Here is a 13,770-nt window from a genome sequence, read left to right as displayed (position 1 = left end):
CAAGTTTCAACACTTCAAAACCAAGAGAGAAAAACCGAAGAAAACTCGAAGAAAGCTTTGAGTTCTTAAGTCGGAAGCCGATGTTTATCATCCCGACTTAAGTTAAAAAATTCTCAAATTCCATGGACCACATGTTTTGGACCCGCCGTGCACTCGCCGCCCGCCTCGCGAGCCCAGTCGCGCGCCTGCCCACGCGCTTGCTCGCCTGATGTCTTCCTGCTCGCCTATCCTTGTCGAACGTGCATCCTTTGCACCCGAGCACCCTTCCAAGTGTTCAACCGAGTCACCTAACTCTCGAATACTTCCCCGACTCTTTCCTCGCATCCCGAGGCTAGGTAAAACATTCTCGACTTTGAGAAGTTAGAACTTTTTACATTATTTGCATGGCTATGGCGTAATATGGCGTTTTATGCATGTTTAATTTGCAAAACTTAATTTTTATACACTTTCATGTTATATTATGCATGCTCGTCATCATATAACATGTTAGCATGTCGGGAAACGTTTGGATCGACCCTCGGAAGACCTTCCGACCCGAAATAAGCAAAAGAGCTCTTGGGTTTGCCTCAAGAAGAGGTAACCGAGACTTGGCTTGCTTTCCTCGGGTTAAGAACGGCCTTCTTAGCTCGATCCAAGTTCGATGCTCGAGTTTTCTCGTGTTTTCTTACATGCATGAAGTTGGTATTGTTTTATCGATTCCTAAATACCTTGTTTGTGCATGTTTGCATATTCGAATGCGTTATTCAAATCATGGCAATACCGACTTTCGTTTAATCGTGTCATTTATCATGTTTGTCGTTTAAGCATGCGAGAATGATTCGAAACGAGACCGGAAAGCCTCGTGGAACCCCATTCGGGCCATGGGACCTCTCGGCTATCTCCAAGGAGAAGTAACCGAGAGCCTCTTAGACTCAATCGGGGTTGCATGAGGTTTCCTCTTCCTGTTTTGAGTCCGTTCTCGGCTTTCGTGTAATTTGCAATTTACATTATCGTCGCAATATCGCATGAAAATGTCTTTTCAAAACAAAGCATGCATGGATTCGAGTATCGATGACTCATTCGGGTCTATTCGGTTACGAGGGTAGTTTCGGTCATTGGACCAAATTATCCTCGATTCTTATGGAATCGTCTTGGTTGCCGAGTCACGAATAGTTTTCATAATTAATGCATTCGGCATAACCTTAAGCATTAATTCCACGAACGGGTTAATCGGGACGTTCACATGGTTAATTCATTCAATTTAAACAACTTTGCATGAATTGGACATTAATTTGTAACTCGTGTCGACGAATTACAAAACGGTGTTAATGCCATTTTCAAAACCCTCATACTTTCAAATCCGTATTGTGTTGTTCTCCTTTTCTGAAAAACAAATTTTCAAATCAAGGGCAAGAACATCATTTTGTGATTTAGCGTCATCTTAGTATCGTTTAAGATGTCAGTTGGGTATTCTGTATCAAAATTACAATTACCTGATTAATCATTTCATTCGACTTAACCAAATGCTAGAAAATGGTTAGGTGGAACTTTAGGTTCCAAATCTAGAGTCAAAACACGAATTGGGTTAATTCAGTGGTAATTCAGTGTCACAACACCGAATCACTATAAAAACAATCCACACACACGAAACTTGACTACGGACACCCGATATGTCAGGTTCTCAAACCAAAGCCGAATGCTAAAACATTGGCACGCGTTGTTTGCTTAGCATATGGCATTTGCTTGCAAAAACACACTTGGATTAATAAACTTGTTAATCCACGTACATTCGGTGAATACAAACACATTATCTGTTATTTACCTGTTGATTGTTATATTTTCGCACTTGTTTGCTATGCAGGTCGAGCCTGATCCCTAGGCCGAATGATATTAGGGTTCAACGCCCTAATCATCGATCGTAGGGTCCAACGCCCTAATCAACAATCATAGGGTCCAACACCCTATTCAGTGAGAGAGTGCATTGAATTTCAGTTCTTCGGTCTTTTCCCTAAACTCATGGTGAGTTAGAGTGGAATAATAACCGAACGCGAGTCGATTGGAATTCGACCAATTGTAATTTGTATTTATTGTTTTCGAGAGCATTGTAAGGACTTTTATTTTGTACAATCATTCTGTAAGAATTCTAGTCGGTAAGCGAACGGTCCGAGAGTTGAATTAATCGAATCGGTTTAATGCTTGCCCAAAGGAAGGTAAATCCAAGAATTCGCGGTTCTGGTTCACGCAGGGATTCAACCTCCATGTTTCGATGAAGTGTAACGCAAGATTGTGAACCAACTCCCCGACATACAGGTTTACTTCTCTCTCGGCTTCTCAACTGACATCGTTTGGTTCACCGAATCTCCGGAGTCAAAACGTGCGAGCCGAGCGCAACTTAATTCAAGCGGTAAATAATAAAACATGCAAGCCTAGCAAACCAGAGTACCGAAAGGGCGTGCGGGATATAGGCCCGCACGTAACATGAACCCCCGAACATGGACTTTCCGATTCCGCACAGATCAATGCCTTAACGACAAACTAGGTGTTCCATACCTCTAGACCCGGGTAACTTATCCCCCCTCGACCTACGGGTTGTAAAATGATAAGTGGTGACTCCTTCTCTCACGCGTGTCCATCACGCGTCCCCATGGGAAGGTGGACACTCCCAAGCCGCACGATCCAAAAGCGCGCAATGCGGGCCCCGACAAGAGTCCACATTTGGGTCCGTACACTACACTTATGGAGAACCAGAATTGAGAAAACCCTAATCCGACTGCAGACTTGGAAGATATCGAGTATGATTCCAATTTTACTGGGGATGCGACTTTGTTTTTCGAAGAGGATCCGTCCGATGACGCATTTTTTATAGCGGGGGGTAATGGAGAGCCCAAGTTCGATGAGGAGGAGGAGAATGTGACAGATTTCAACATCGATGATAGTGGTCTTCAAGGATCAAGCTTCCATGAGGGCGCTTTTGCTTACTGCTGGTCTGCGGCCTGTGTGACAGTCGGAATCACTGGAGGAAGGTATTGTTTAGGTTGCAAGATTGTTTTAGTGCAGCCAGTTGACATGTCTGACACTCCTCCCGAAGATCAGCATCTTTGCTCGATTGGTATCTCTAGAGTGGAGGAACCTGTAGAGAACCTCGAAGAAACCCAACACAGCTTTGGTTTCGGGAGCACAGGAAAATTCTTAACAGCTGGAAAATTTTCGGATTATGGTGAAAAGTTCGAGATTGGTAATACTGTATGTGCTCTCGACATTGAGAGTACTGGAAAGTACTCAGATTATGCTAACATCGGTTTCCGGTCAAGTATGGAAGATGTGTATGTTTGTGTGGATAATTTTATCTTTGGACTCCTAGGGCGAATTCGAGGGCGAATTCTCTCCACCCAGGAGAGAATGATGCGGCAGAAGACCTGACAAGTCGGTACTTGGAGAAAAATAGATTCTGACGATCCTATTTCGAAGGAAACAGCCTCAGGAGCAAAACTCAAGGCCTATGGCCGTGAAAAGACGAGATTTAGGTTAAATTCCATCGTTTAGGGCCTCAAACGGGCAATTTATGTTAATTATGGCGTTTTTTGCTATTTTAGGAAATAATTTATAATTAAGAATATTTCGATATTTTAAGAGATAGTTTATCTTTAAGGATATTTTGTTAATTTATCTTTAAGAATATTTCGATATTTTAGGAGATAGTTAATTTCTAAGGATATTTTGTTTCTTTCGATTTATTGTCGTTTTCTCTATTTAAACGTTGTAAGCCCTAGGGCAAAAGGAGTCATCTTTTGGATTATCAATAAAATTCAGAACTTTCGTGCTTTGTCCAATCTCGGATCGATTCGAGTTTGATGCCTATTTCCTAGTATTCGTAGAATCAACATGTATAGAAGGTCGTAGTTTCGGTATTCGTGCGCCAATCAACGGGTCTGTGACGGTTACTCGCGTTGTACGTTGCGTCACATATCCATAAAAGCTTACCCAGCGGCTTGACTTGACTTTGTTGTCGTACGAAGTCCACAACTCCCCTAATTCTATGTCCTTTTTGACTTGCTTATTCTATCAGCCCATGCTCTTCTAACAACACTATCGCCACCCTTACTACTCTTTCCAACTTGAAATGGTGGTTTTATTAACCCAGCATACACCTTTGTCTAGAACTAATATGTTTCGTGTTTGATTTTAGCTGGTTGAACTTCTAATAGTATCGGTGGCACCGATAATTTATATGGTTAATTGATTCAATAACCAAGATTACTTTCAGTCAATCCGTTATTAGTTAGTAATTAATTATATATGAATGAGGTAAACATTAACTTCAATGGAAACCGATGAACTGTGGCCCGGATAATTAATCTGATCATTTTTATTGATCGACCTTGCATATGGGATGTTGTCGGCTATCCAAAAGATTTACAAGGCAAACTTTTGCACGTACACTTACGGCGCGGGAGTTTCCTTTATTCAAACACTATCTATAGGGTAAGGCCGTGGGATTGTTTGCCTAACTAAGCAAATGGAAGTTGGTTAGAACAGTCAAGACCATTCCCATATTCCACTTGTAGCAGGTCGCAGTATCTCTTGTAGAACCCGATCCGGTCCTGCACCTGGCTCGGAGTTGGCTTCCCGCACTCGATCCCCCCGTTGATTATGTTGGTGATGACACCGTAGCCTAGTTCCCGTCCCGCATCGGAGTCTGCGTTGGAAGGAGTCCACTGCTCCGTGATGACGCTGTGGCAGGAGGGCTTCGGGGACTGCGGGGTCATCCAAAACCAAAGAGCCGTCTTGAATGAGATGACCGGATCGGTTGCCACCGCGTCCGGGTTTTGAAGCAGGTTGTAACCAATAGCTCTTCCTGCCGGGCCATAGTTGTAGTTGCTGCAGCCAATATATGATCAATATATATGAAGATATTAAATACTATTACTGATTTTTAGTTTGATCATCAGCATATCAAGTGTCGGTTTATTACTTACTAGGTGATTTGTATTGGACCACGGCCATAATACTTCTTGCCGGGAGAGCAGGGCCACTGCTGGTTGGCTACGCAATAGTCTTTAGAGTGGCCTTTGTCTTGGCTGAAGCAGTATCCCCATGTGTACGGACCGTCTCGTGCTCTTTCCCTCCCGCCTTCACACATATATTTAAATGGCCTAAGTTAACTCGATTTGATCAAATTAGAAATATATATTCATAATGTATATAATCGAAGGGCGGGGCGGGAAGTAGCATGCCAAACTGCTGCAAAGCTTAGCAGAAAGTATAGCATATTAAGAAACCTGTGGTCTCGTGAGAAGTCTGTCCTAGGAAGGCAGCAATCTCCCTCTTCCGGGTGTCGATGTCACCGGTAGTCCCAAAGCTGCAGAATGACTTGGTTGCGGCAATGAAAGCATCGTATGTGTAGAAGCCCTTCGCAGGACATGCAGCATCGTTCCTGTGCTTCAGCATCTCATTGAACAAATCCCGGCTGATGATCTCGCTTATGTCCTCGGACTGCACCCTCCCACGGGATGCGGAGACAGAGAGTGAGACCAGAGGGAGAAGTATTAGACAACATAGTTTCAGCATCTTTCCTTTTCCCTTCTCGGTGATTCAATTGAGGGATGTTTATGGCAAGTTCATTAGCGGGTATGATATTTATAGAATTACCAATAAATAAGGAGAAAGAGATATTTTTCTTTTACTTTCTTTTTTGCTAGAAGAAAGTTCGACCATTAATTATTTAAAGTTCGACCAACAACATTTTGTTGGATTGGTCAAACCTTCTTCTTTTTTAATTGTTTATTTATTATTTTTTTGTCGGTGGGATTATGCTTTTAAGCCCATATCCTGATATGATGTTTTTGAGTGACTAGCTAATAATAGCATTTTTGACATTTGGCCGCTTGTATCGGATTTGCTTGCTCCATACTTTGAATTCATTTGCTCTACGTACTTGAGGAATTGATCCGGATAAGTGAAGATTGTTGCCGATGCATACAGTAACATATAATTCAGTATAAGTTAGAACATTATCACATCATATTCATATTAATTTGAATATTTTTGTAAAGTAGGATCAATGTATCGGTGGGTTCATACACAAGATAAAACGTCCATATAACTAGCTAGGATGAAATTCTCATTCCTCTTAGGATCAGGGTAAATTTTTTTGAAAAAGTATTTTAGGGTTTCGAACCATCTTATATTAAATGTTCTAAATACTAAATTGTGATGGAATTGGGGGTCCGTCCACCATCCGTGCTATAATTGAAGGATGAACAATGCACAAATGGAAGATTTCATTTGTAGATATATATAGAATCAACGAGCTGGACTTAAGACATCCTTATCCAATTTCATCCCTCGACGGTCTTTCTAATTTATCTGAATACACTCTTTTTTCGGTTTTAAGATAGATCACAGTTGGTCCATAAACGTAATAGGTATAGAGAAAAGTAACTAAAGCGGCACAGAAAAGTCCTAGTATAGCCAAAGAAAACTCAATATCAGTTGTTTCATTGTAACCAAGAGAGGCATCCCTCCTTATATTGTGCACCATAGGATTGCAAGTTGCAACAGAAGGGGCTCGAAATATCGGACACCGACAGTTAATCATGTACTCTCACATGCATGTATTTTAACTTTTTTGATCTCTTCACATCTTCATTGCAGCTACCTTATTCTGACAAATCAGACGACTTATGAGCTTGTAAGGCGCCAGCACATTACGTATTTGAGGTAATTCCTTGTTTCCCGAACAAAAGCATGGAAAAGCTCGAGCTCAGCCTCACTCTGGTGTTTTGCGTGACTCCAGGCAACTCTCCTGGAATTTTTGCAAATATAGGAGGATTCTTGGTAGAGAAAAGGCTCTGCACTTCTGATTTTTTGGATCCTTCAGGAATTTGTTTACATGATTTGGGGAAAGGCTACTCTAAATTTAGAACTCGCATTCCAAAACAAATTTTCATACCAAAGCTCAGTTCAGAAGAGCGATCCCGTCCAGGACTGATTTACAACCAGGATCCTCGTTGTATTGACAACTCTTTAAATGTTTATTTTACAGCCATGTCCCCTGAAGGGCCTCCGCTTTCAGGGGAGGTATGTGCAGAAACTTGTACTATATCTGTTGTATTGCCAGTGCTGCTTCTAAGAATAGATGTGGCCCATCATTCTCCAAAAAATGTACTTTTATTATACTGAGAAATAGCTGCATCGATTATATGTTCAGGTCCGGACTGGTGGTGCTTAATTCTTCCTCGCAATGAAATTTTGGGCGCCTTGCGGAGATTTTGGATGGTCCAATTTTGGGCAAGTGAGAAGATCGAAGAGTAATACCGGTCGATTCTACGATCATACTTATCAAGTACTCTTTTAGCAATACAACCCTTTCTTCTTCCTAGTGCACAATGTAGTGAATAAACTGAACCTCAGGTCTACTCGTTATTTTTACCGTGTTTAGATGTGAGACATGACCAAGCCAACTAGATAGGGACTGCCTTTGTGGTTTGGAAGGCAGTTCGTGCTTTTTTTTTATTTTTTATTTTTTTTATGAATGTAAATGTATGAAGGTGCTTTAGAAAGATTAGGAATGAGTATAAGTTATCGGAAATCACTCCTCTCTCATCGCCGATCTGCTTAGGGCCTAATCTCGACATGCCCTGTGCCATCGACATTATCTTACTATTCGAGGTGTTATCTATATATCATTCAACATAGTCCAGGCAAATGCTTTCTTCCAAACCTATCGAGTCCGGCTTGCAAATAGTATTCCACGCAAATTCTCCTAGCATTGATTTTTTTCCATTTACAATACTCGAACCCGAAACTTTAATTAAGGAAAATAAGTGTTAAACGACTTGAACCGACTCATGCCGGTAAAGATATGATCAATCACAACTACTGTTTGTCTTTCCGTTATTTATACGACTCCCACCGGAACCATATCCATAAAGATTTGCCCAGTGGCTTGACTTGACTTTGTTGGGGTACGAAGTGCACAACTCCCTTAATTCTATGTCCCTTTCGACTAGCTTATTCTATCAAGCACTCGATCTGCTAACAACGCCTATCGCCAACACCTTACCTTGATTCCTCAAGATTGAGCTGAGACTACCCTATACCTAATCTAAACCCGAAATCCATTTTCTAAGTTCATTCAGATTAACAGATCATAACAATTATTAATCAGACAATTAAAAGCATTATGTACAAAATAGAATAAATAGATCAAGATCGAAAACTAATTAGATTAATAGAAAATAAACAAACTAATTACGCATAGGTTCAATCATAGTCCTAGCATATGAAATTAGCTTATATGAATTAGAAAACACATAGACGAATTCGATATAGTCATTACATTCAAAAGATATCAACAAAAGTATTAATAAAACTCCTCAAAATCTAAATCGATTTCTTATCTATGGTTTCTTCCTCTCCTCTGTAATCCACACTTTCTACAGTCTCTTCTCTTCACATTTATAAGCAACCCTTTCAAAACTCCAAAAATCTCTCTTACATGTAATTTCCTAATTAGACATTCCATTGCTAATCTCCAAAGATTTAAAATGTATCTTTCCATGCCCAAAAAATAATCTCAAGAATCACTTTAGAAGTTTCCTCAACTTTGGAACTTTAATACCCATGTAAAATTCAGGAAGAGAGTGAAATTGGGTAGATTTGAACTGATTTGAAAGGCTGCAGCCTTTACTTCCACTGTTGGGACCGTCCGAATCAGTTTTTTCTGACTGTGCGCTTCTAACTCGACAAACTGTCCATCCATATGCAATTTGCACCATAAATTCGAGTTTAACCTGGCCAAAAACTCCGAAAACTTTGAGACTGCGAAAGCTCAATTGCTGAACTAACTCCGAAAATTACCTAAAAACAAACCAAAAACTAATGGAAACTCCTTTACCCTTTAATAATGCAAATGAATGAAAAATTAACTAAAAACCTACTCAAACTAACCTAATCTCAATAAACTAGCTCCAATAACACCCATTAAAAGTGCAGAATAACTCTATTTTCATAGAGTTATCGATTGCCCCCAGATCGTAACCAATAGCTCTTCTTGCCGGGACATAGTTGTAATTGCTGCAAGCCATACATGATCAATATATAAGAAGATATTAAATATTATTGCTGATATTGATTGTTAGTTTGATCATCGGCATACGAAGTGTCGATTAATTACTTAATAGGAGATTTGTATCGGACCTCGGTCATGATACTCCTTGCCAGGTGCCAGGGCCACTGCTGGTTGGCATACATATAAGCACCGCGTATATGAGTGAACTATCACCCTCCAATACGACTGGAACATTTGCTTTGCCGTTCGCCTTAAACACATCTTCCTCAGAGTTCCCATAGGAAAAAGGGTTCGTGCATATATATATATATATATATATATATATGTAGATATACCCATATATACCCCTACTATATAATACGATGCTGAATTCAACTTCGGCTCCTCCACTTTGCTCCTTATCTCTATTTGCAATGATGGACCTCCGTCATGATACTCCTTGCCAGGTGCCAGGGCCACTAATGGTTGGCATACGTATATGCACCACGTATATGAATGAACTATCACCCTCCAATACGGCTGGAACATTTGCTTTGCCGTTCGCTTCAAACACATCTTCCTCAGAGTTCCTATAGGAAAAAGGGTTCGTGCATGTATATATATGTAGATATACCCATATATACCCCTACTATATAATACGATGATGAATTCAACTTCGGCTCCTCCACTTTGCTCCTTATCTCTATTTGCAATGATGGACCTCGGTCACGATACTCCTTGCCAGATGCCATGGCCACTGCTGGTTGGCATGCGTATATGCACCACGTATATGAATGAACTATCACCCTCCAATACGACTGGAACATTTGCTTTGCCGTTCGCTTCAAACACATCTTCCTCAGAGTTCCTATAGGAAAAAGGGTTCGTGCATGTATATATATGTAGATATACCCATATATACCCCTACTATATAATACGATGATGAATTCAACTTCGGCTCCTCCACTTTGCTCCTTATCTCTATTTGCAATGATGGACCTCGGTCATGATACTCCTTGCCAGATGCCATGGCCACTGCTGGTTGGCATACGTATATGCACCACGTATATGAATGAACTATCACCCTCCAATACGACTGGAACATTTGCTTTTCCGTTCGCTTCAAACACATTTTCCTCAGAGTTCCTATTGGAAAAAGGGTTCGTGCATGTATATATATATATATATATATGTAGATATACCCACATATACCACTACTATATAATACGATGATGAATTCAACTTCGGCTCCTCCACTTTGCTCCTTATCTATATTTTCTCCCATTAATGGACTATGAATTTAAGATCGACCTAGAAGCTAAATCATTGGATTTCCATACCTTTCTTTGGTTTTGTTAATTTTTATTTGTTTTGGGTTTAGACCTCATTTTCTATCCACCGAAAAAAAATAGACTACGAATTTTTATATACGATCATGGGAGCTGTTGTCAATCCAACATTTTGTTGGATCGGTCAGACCTTCTTGGATTCTGCTTTTATGCTCGTATCCTGATATGTAGCACATTTAAAGGAGAGCGGCTGTTTCACGGGTGGCATTTCTCATATTTGACGTACTAAGAAACGAAGCATATGAAGTTTGAGTCGATGACTAGATAATAATAGCATTTCTTTTCTTTTTACGTTAGGCTGCTCTTATCGGCTTTGCTTGCTCCATACTTTGAATTTATTTGCTCTACATACTTGAGGAATTGATCCGGATAAGTGAAAATTGTTGCCGATGCATATAGTAACATATAGTTCAGTATAAGTTAGTACATTATCATGTCACATTCATATTAATTTGAATAATTCTTGTAAAGTAGATAGATGGTAACGGTGTGTTCACACAAAAGATAAAACATCCATCTAGCTAGAATGAAATTCTCATTCCTCTCAGGGTCAAAGTAAATTTTTTTGGTAAATGTCAAAAAATTCACAAATTTTACATTTTCTCTCAGCGCGGTTCTGCTTAGGGCCTAATCTTGACACGCCCGGGGCCATCGAGATTATCTCACTAGTCCAGGTGTTATATGTATATCATTTAGCATAGTCCAAGCAAATGCTTTCTTCTGACCCTATCGAGTCTGGCTTGCAAATAGTATTCCAGGTAAATTCTAACAGTGTGAATTTTCTACATTTATAATACTCGAAACCGAAATTTTAATTAAGAAAAATAAGTGTCAAACTACTTGAACGGACTAGCGTCGGTAAAGCTATGATCAATCACAATTATTGTTTGACTTTATGTTATTTATGCGACAACCACCGGACCCATATCCATAAAGGCTTACCCAGCGGCTTGACTTGACTTTGTTGTCGTACGAAGTCCACAACTCCCCTAATTCTATGTCCTTTTCGACTTGCTTATACTATCAGCCCATGCTCTGCTAACAACACTATCACCACCCCTACTACTCTTTCCAACTTGAAATGGTGGTTTTATTAACCCAGCATACACCTTTGTCCAAAACTAATATGTTTCGTGTTTGATTTTAGCTGGTTAAACTTTTAATAGTACTGGTGGCACCGATAATTTATATGGTTAATTGATTCAATAATCAAGATTACTTTCAGTCTATCCGTTATTAGTTAGTAATTAATTATATATGAATGAGGTAACATTAACTTCAATTGAAACCGATGAACCATGGCCCGGATAATTAATATGATCATTTTTATTGATCGACCTTGCATATTGGATGCTGTCGGCTATCCAAAAGATTTACAAGGCAAACTTTCGCACATACACATACGGCGCGGGAGTTTGCTTTATTCAAACACTCTCTATAGGGTAAGGCCGTGGGATTGTTTGCCTAACTAAGCAAATGAAAGTTGGTCAGAACAGTCAAGTTTATTCCCATATCCCACCTGTAGCAGGTCGCAGTATCTCTTGTAGAACCCGATCCGGTCCTGCACCTCGCTCGGAGTTGGCTTCCCGCACTCGATCCCCCCGTTGATTATGTTGGTGATGACACCGTAGCCCAAGACCCGTCCCGCATCGGAGTCTGCGTTGGAAGGAGTCCACTGCTCCGTGATGACGCTGTGGCAGGAGGGCTTCGGGGACTGCGGGGTCATCCAAAACCAAAGAGCCGTCTTGAATGAGATGACTGGATCGGTTGCCACCACGTCCGGGTTTCTGAGCAGGTTGTAACCAATAGCTTTTCCTGCCTGGCCATAGTTGTAGTTGCTGCACCCAATATATGATCAATGTATAAGAAGATATTAAATACTATTACTGATTTTTAGTTTGACCATCAGCATATCAAGTGTCGGTTTATTACTTACTAGGAGATTTGCATCGGACCACGGCCATAATACTTCTTGCCGGGAGAGCAGGGCCACTGCTGGTTGGCTACGCAATAGTCGTCAGGGTTGCCTTCCTCTTGCCTGAGGCAGTACCCCCATGTGTACGGACCGTTTGGTGCTCTTGCCCACCCGCCTTCACACATATATATAAATGGCCTAAGTTAACTCGATTTGATAAAATTTCAATTATATATTCATAATGTATATAATCGAAGGGCGGGGTGGGAAATAGCATGCCAAACTGCTGCAAAGCTTAGCAGAAAGTATAGCATATTAAGAAACCTGTGGTCTCGTGAGAAGTCTGTCCGAGGAAGGCAGCAATCTCCCTCTTCCGGGTGGCGATGTCACCGGTAGTCCCAAAGCTGGAGAATGACTTGGCTGCAGCAATGAAAGCATCGTATGTGTAGAAGCCCTTCGCAGGACATGCAGCATCGTTCCTGTGCTTCAGCATCTGATTAAACAAATCCCGGCTGATGATCCCGCTTATGTCCTCGGACTGCGCCCACCCATGGGATGTGGAGAGAAAGAGTGAGACCAAAGGGAGAAGTATTAGACAACTTATTTTGAACATCTTTCCTTTTCCCTTCTTGGTGATTCAATTGAGGGATGTTTATGGCAAGTTCATCAGCTGGTATGATATTTATAGAATTACCAATAAATAAGGAGAGAGAGAAATTTTTCTTTTACTTTCTTTTTTCCTTGAAGAAAGTTCGACCATTAATTATTTAAAGTCGACCAATAACATTTTGTTGGATTGGTCAAACCTTCTTCTTTTTTAAATATTTATTTAATTATTTTTATTTTTTTGTAGGTGGGATTCTGCTTTTAAGCCCATATCCTGATATGTATAGCAGTTTCAAGAAGAGCAACGGTTTCGCCGGGGAGGGGGGGGGGGGGGGGGGGGGGGGGGGGGGGGGGGGGGGGGGGGGGGCATTTCTCATATTATACGTACTCAGAAACGAAGCATATGATGTTTTTGAGTGACTAGCTAATAATAGCATTTTTGACGTTTGGCCGCTCGAACCGGCTTTGCTTGCTCCATACTTTGAATTCATTTGCTCTACGTACTTGAGGAATTGATCCGGATAAGTGAAAATTGTTGCCGATGCATATAGTAACATATAATTCAGTATAAGTCAGTACATTATCACGTCATATTCATATTAATTTGAATATTTCTTGTAAAGTAGGATCGATGTATCGGTGGGTTCATATACAAGATAAAACGTCCATATATCTAGCTAGGATTAAATTCTCATTCCTCTTAGGATCAGGGTAAATTTTTTTGAAAATGTATTTTAGGGTTTCGAATCATCTTCTATTAATTGTTCTAAATACTAAATTGTGATGGAATTGGGGCTCCGTCCACCATCAGTGCCATAATTGAAGGATGAACAATGCACAAATGGAAGATTTCATTTGTAGATATATAG

The 13,770-nt window shown here is 40.5% G+C and overlaps 2 protein-coding genes across 2 annotated transcripts; both read right to left on the bottom strand.

Annotated features, from left to right (window-relative positions):
• Positions 1-4,325: 4,325 nt before the first annotated feature.
• Positions 4,326-5,583, bottom strand: LOC116201550 (basic endochitinase-like). The gene is made up of 3 exons (XM_031532812.1): positions 5,259-5,583; positions 4,956-5,109; positions 4,326-4,857 (listed from the first exon to the last, which is right to left on the bottom strand). Exons 1-3 carry the CDS (start codon positions 5,545-5,547, stop codon positions 4,488-4,490), a joined length of 813 nt encoding a protein of 270 aa, XP_031388672.1. The 5' UTR covers positions 5,548-5,583; the 3' UTR covers positions 4,326-4,487.
• Positions 5,584-11,686: 6,103 nt separating this feature from the next.
• On the bottom strand, positions 11,687-12,975 carry LOC116199132 (basic endochitinase-like). The gene is made up of 3 exons (XM_031529425.1): positions 12,620-12,975; positions 12,317-12,470; positions 11,687-12,218 (listed from the first exon to the last, which is right to left on the bottom strand). Exons 1-3 carry the CDS (start codon positions 12,906-12,908, stop codon positions 11,849-11,851), a joined length of 813 nt encoding a protein of 270 aa, XP_031385285.1. The 5' UTR covers positions 12,909-12,975; the 3' UTR covers positions 11,687-11,848.
• Positions 12,976-13,770: the final 795 nt, after the last annotated feature.

The sequence above is a fragment of the Punica granatum genome, chromosome 3 (assembly GCF_007655135.1).
Source record: "Punica granatum isolate Tunisia-2019 chromosome 3, ASM765513v2, whole genome shotgun sequence".
Lineage (NCBI taxonomy): Eukaryota > Viridiplantae > Streptophyta > Magnoliopsida > Myrtales > Lythraceae > Punica > Punica granatum.
This window is presented reverse-complemented; position numbering and strand designations above follow the sequence as displayed.

What these genes read in the sequence shown, in the direction of transcription:
- LOC116201550 (XM_031532812.1), bottom strand. Translation starts at nt 5,547, where the DNA reads ATGCTGAAACTATGTTGTCTAATACTTCTCCCTCTGGTCTCACTCTCT. An exon ending in GACTTCTCACGAGACCACAG is followed by an intron (nt 5,110 to 5,258) that starts GTTTCTTAATAT and finishes ATATGTGTGAAG; the next exon opens with GCGGGAGGGAAAGAGCACGA. An exon ending in GGTCCAATACAAATCACCTA is followed by an intron (nt 4,858 to 4,955) that starts GTAAGTAATAAA and finishes TATTGGCTGCAG; the next exon opens with CAACTACAACTATGGCCCGG.
- LOC116199132 (XM_031529425.1), bottom strand. Translation starts at nt 12,908, where the DNA reads ATGTTCAAAATAAGTTGTCTAATACTTCTCCCTTTGGTCTCACTCTTT. An exon ending in GACTTCTCACGAGACCACAG is followed by an intron (nt 12,471 to 12,619) that starts GTTTCTTAATAT and finishes ATATGTGTGAAG; the next exon opens with GCGGGTGGGCAAGAGCACCA. An exon ending in GGTCCGATGCAAATCTCCTA is followed by an intron (nt 12,219 to 12,316) that starts GTAAGTAATAAA and finishes TATTGGGTGCAG; the next exon opens with CAACTACAACTATGGCCAGG.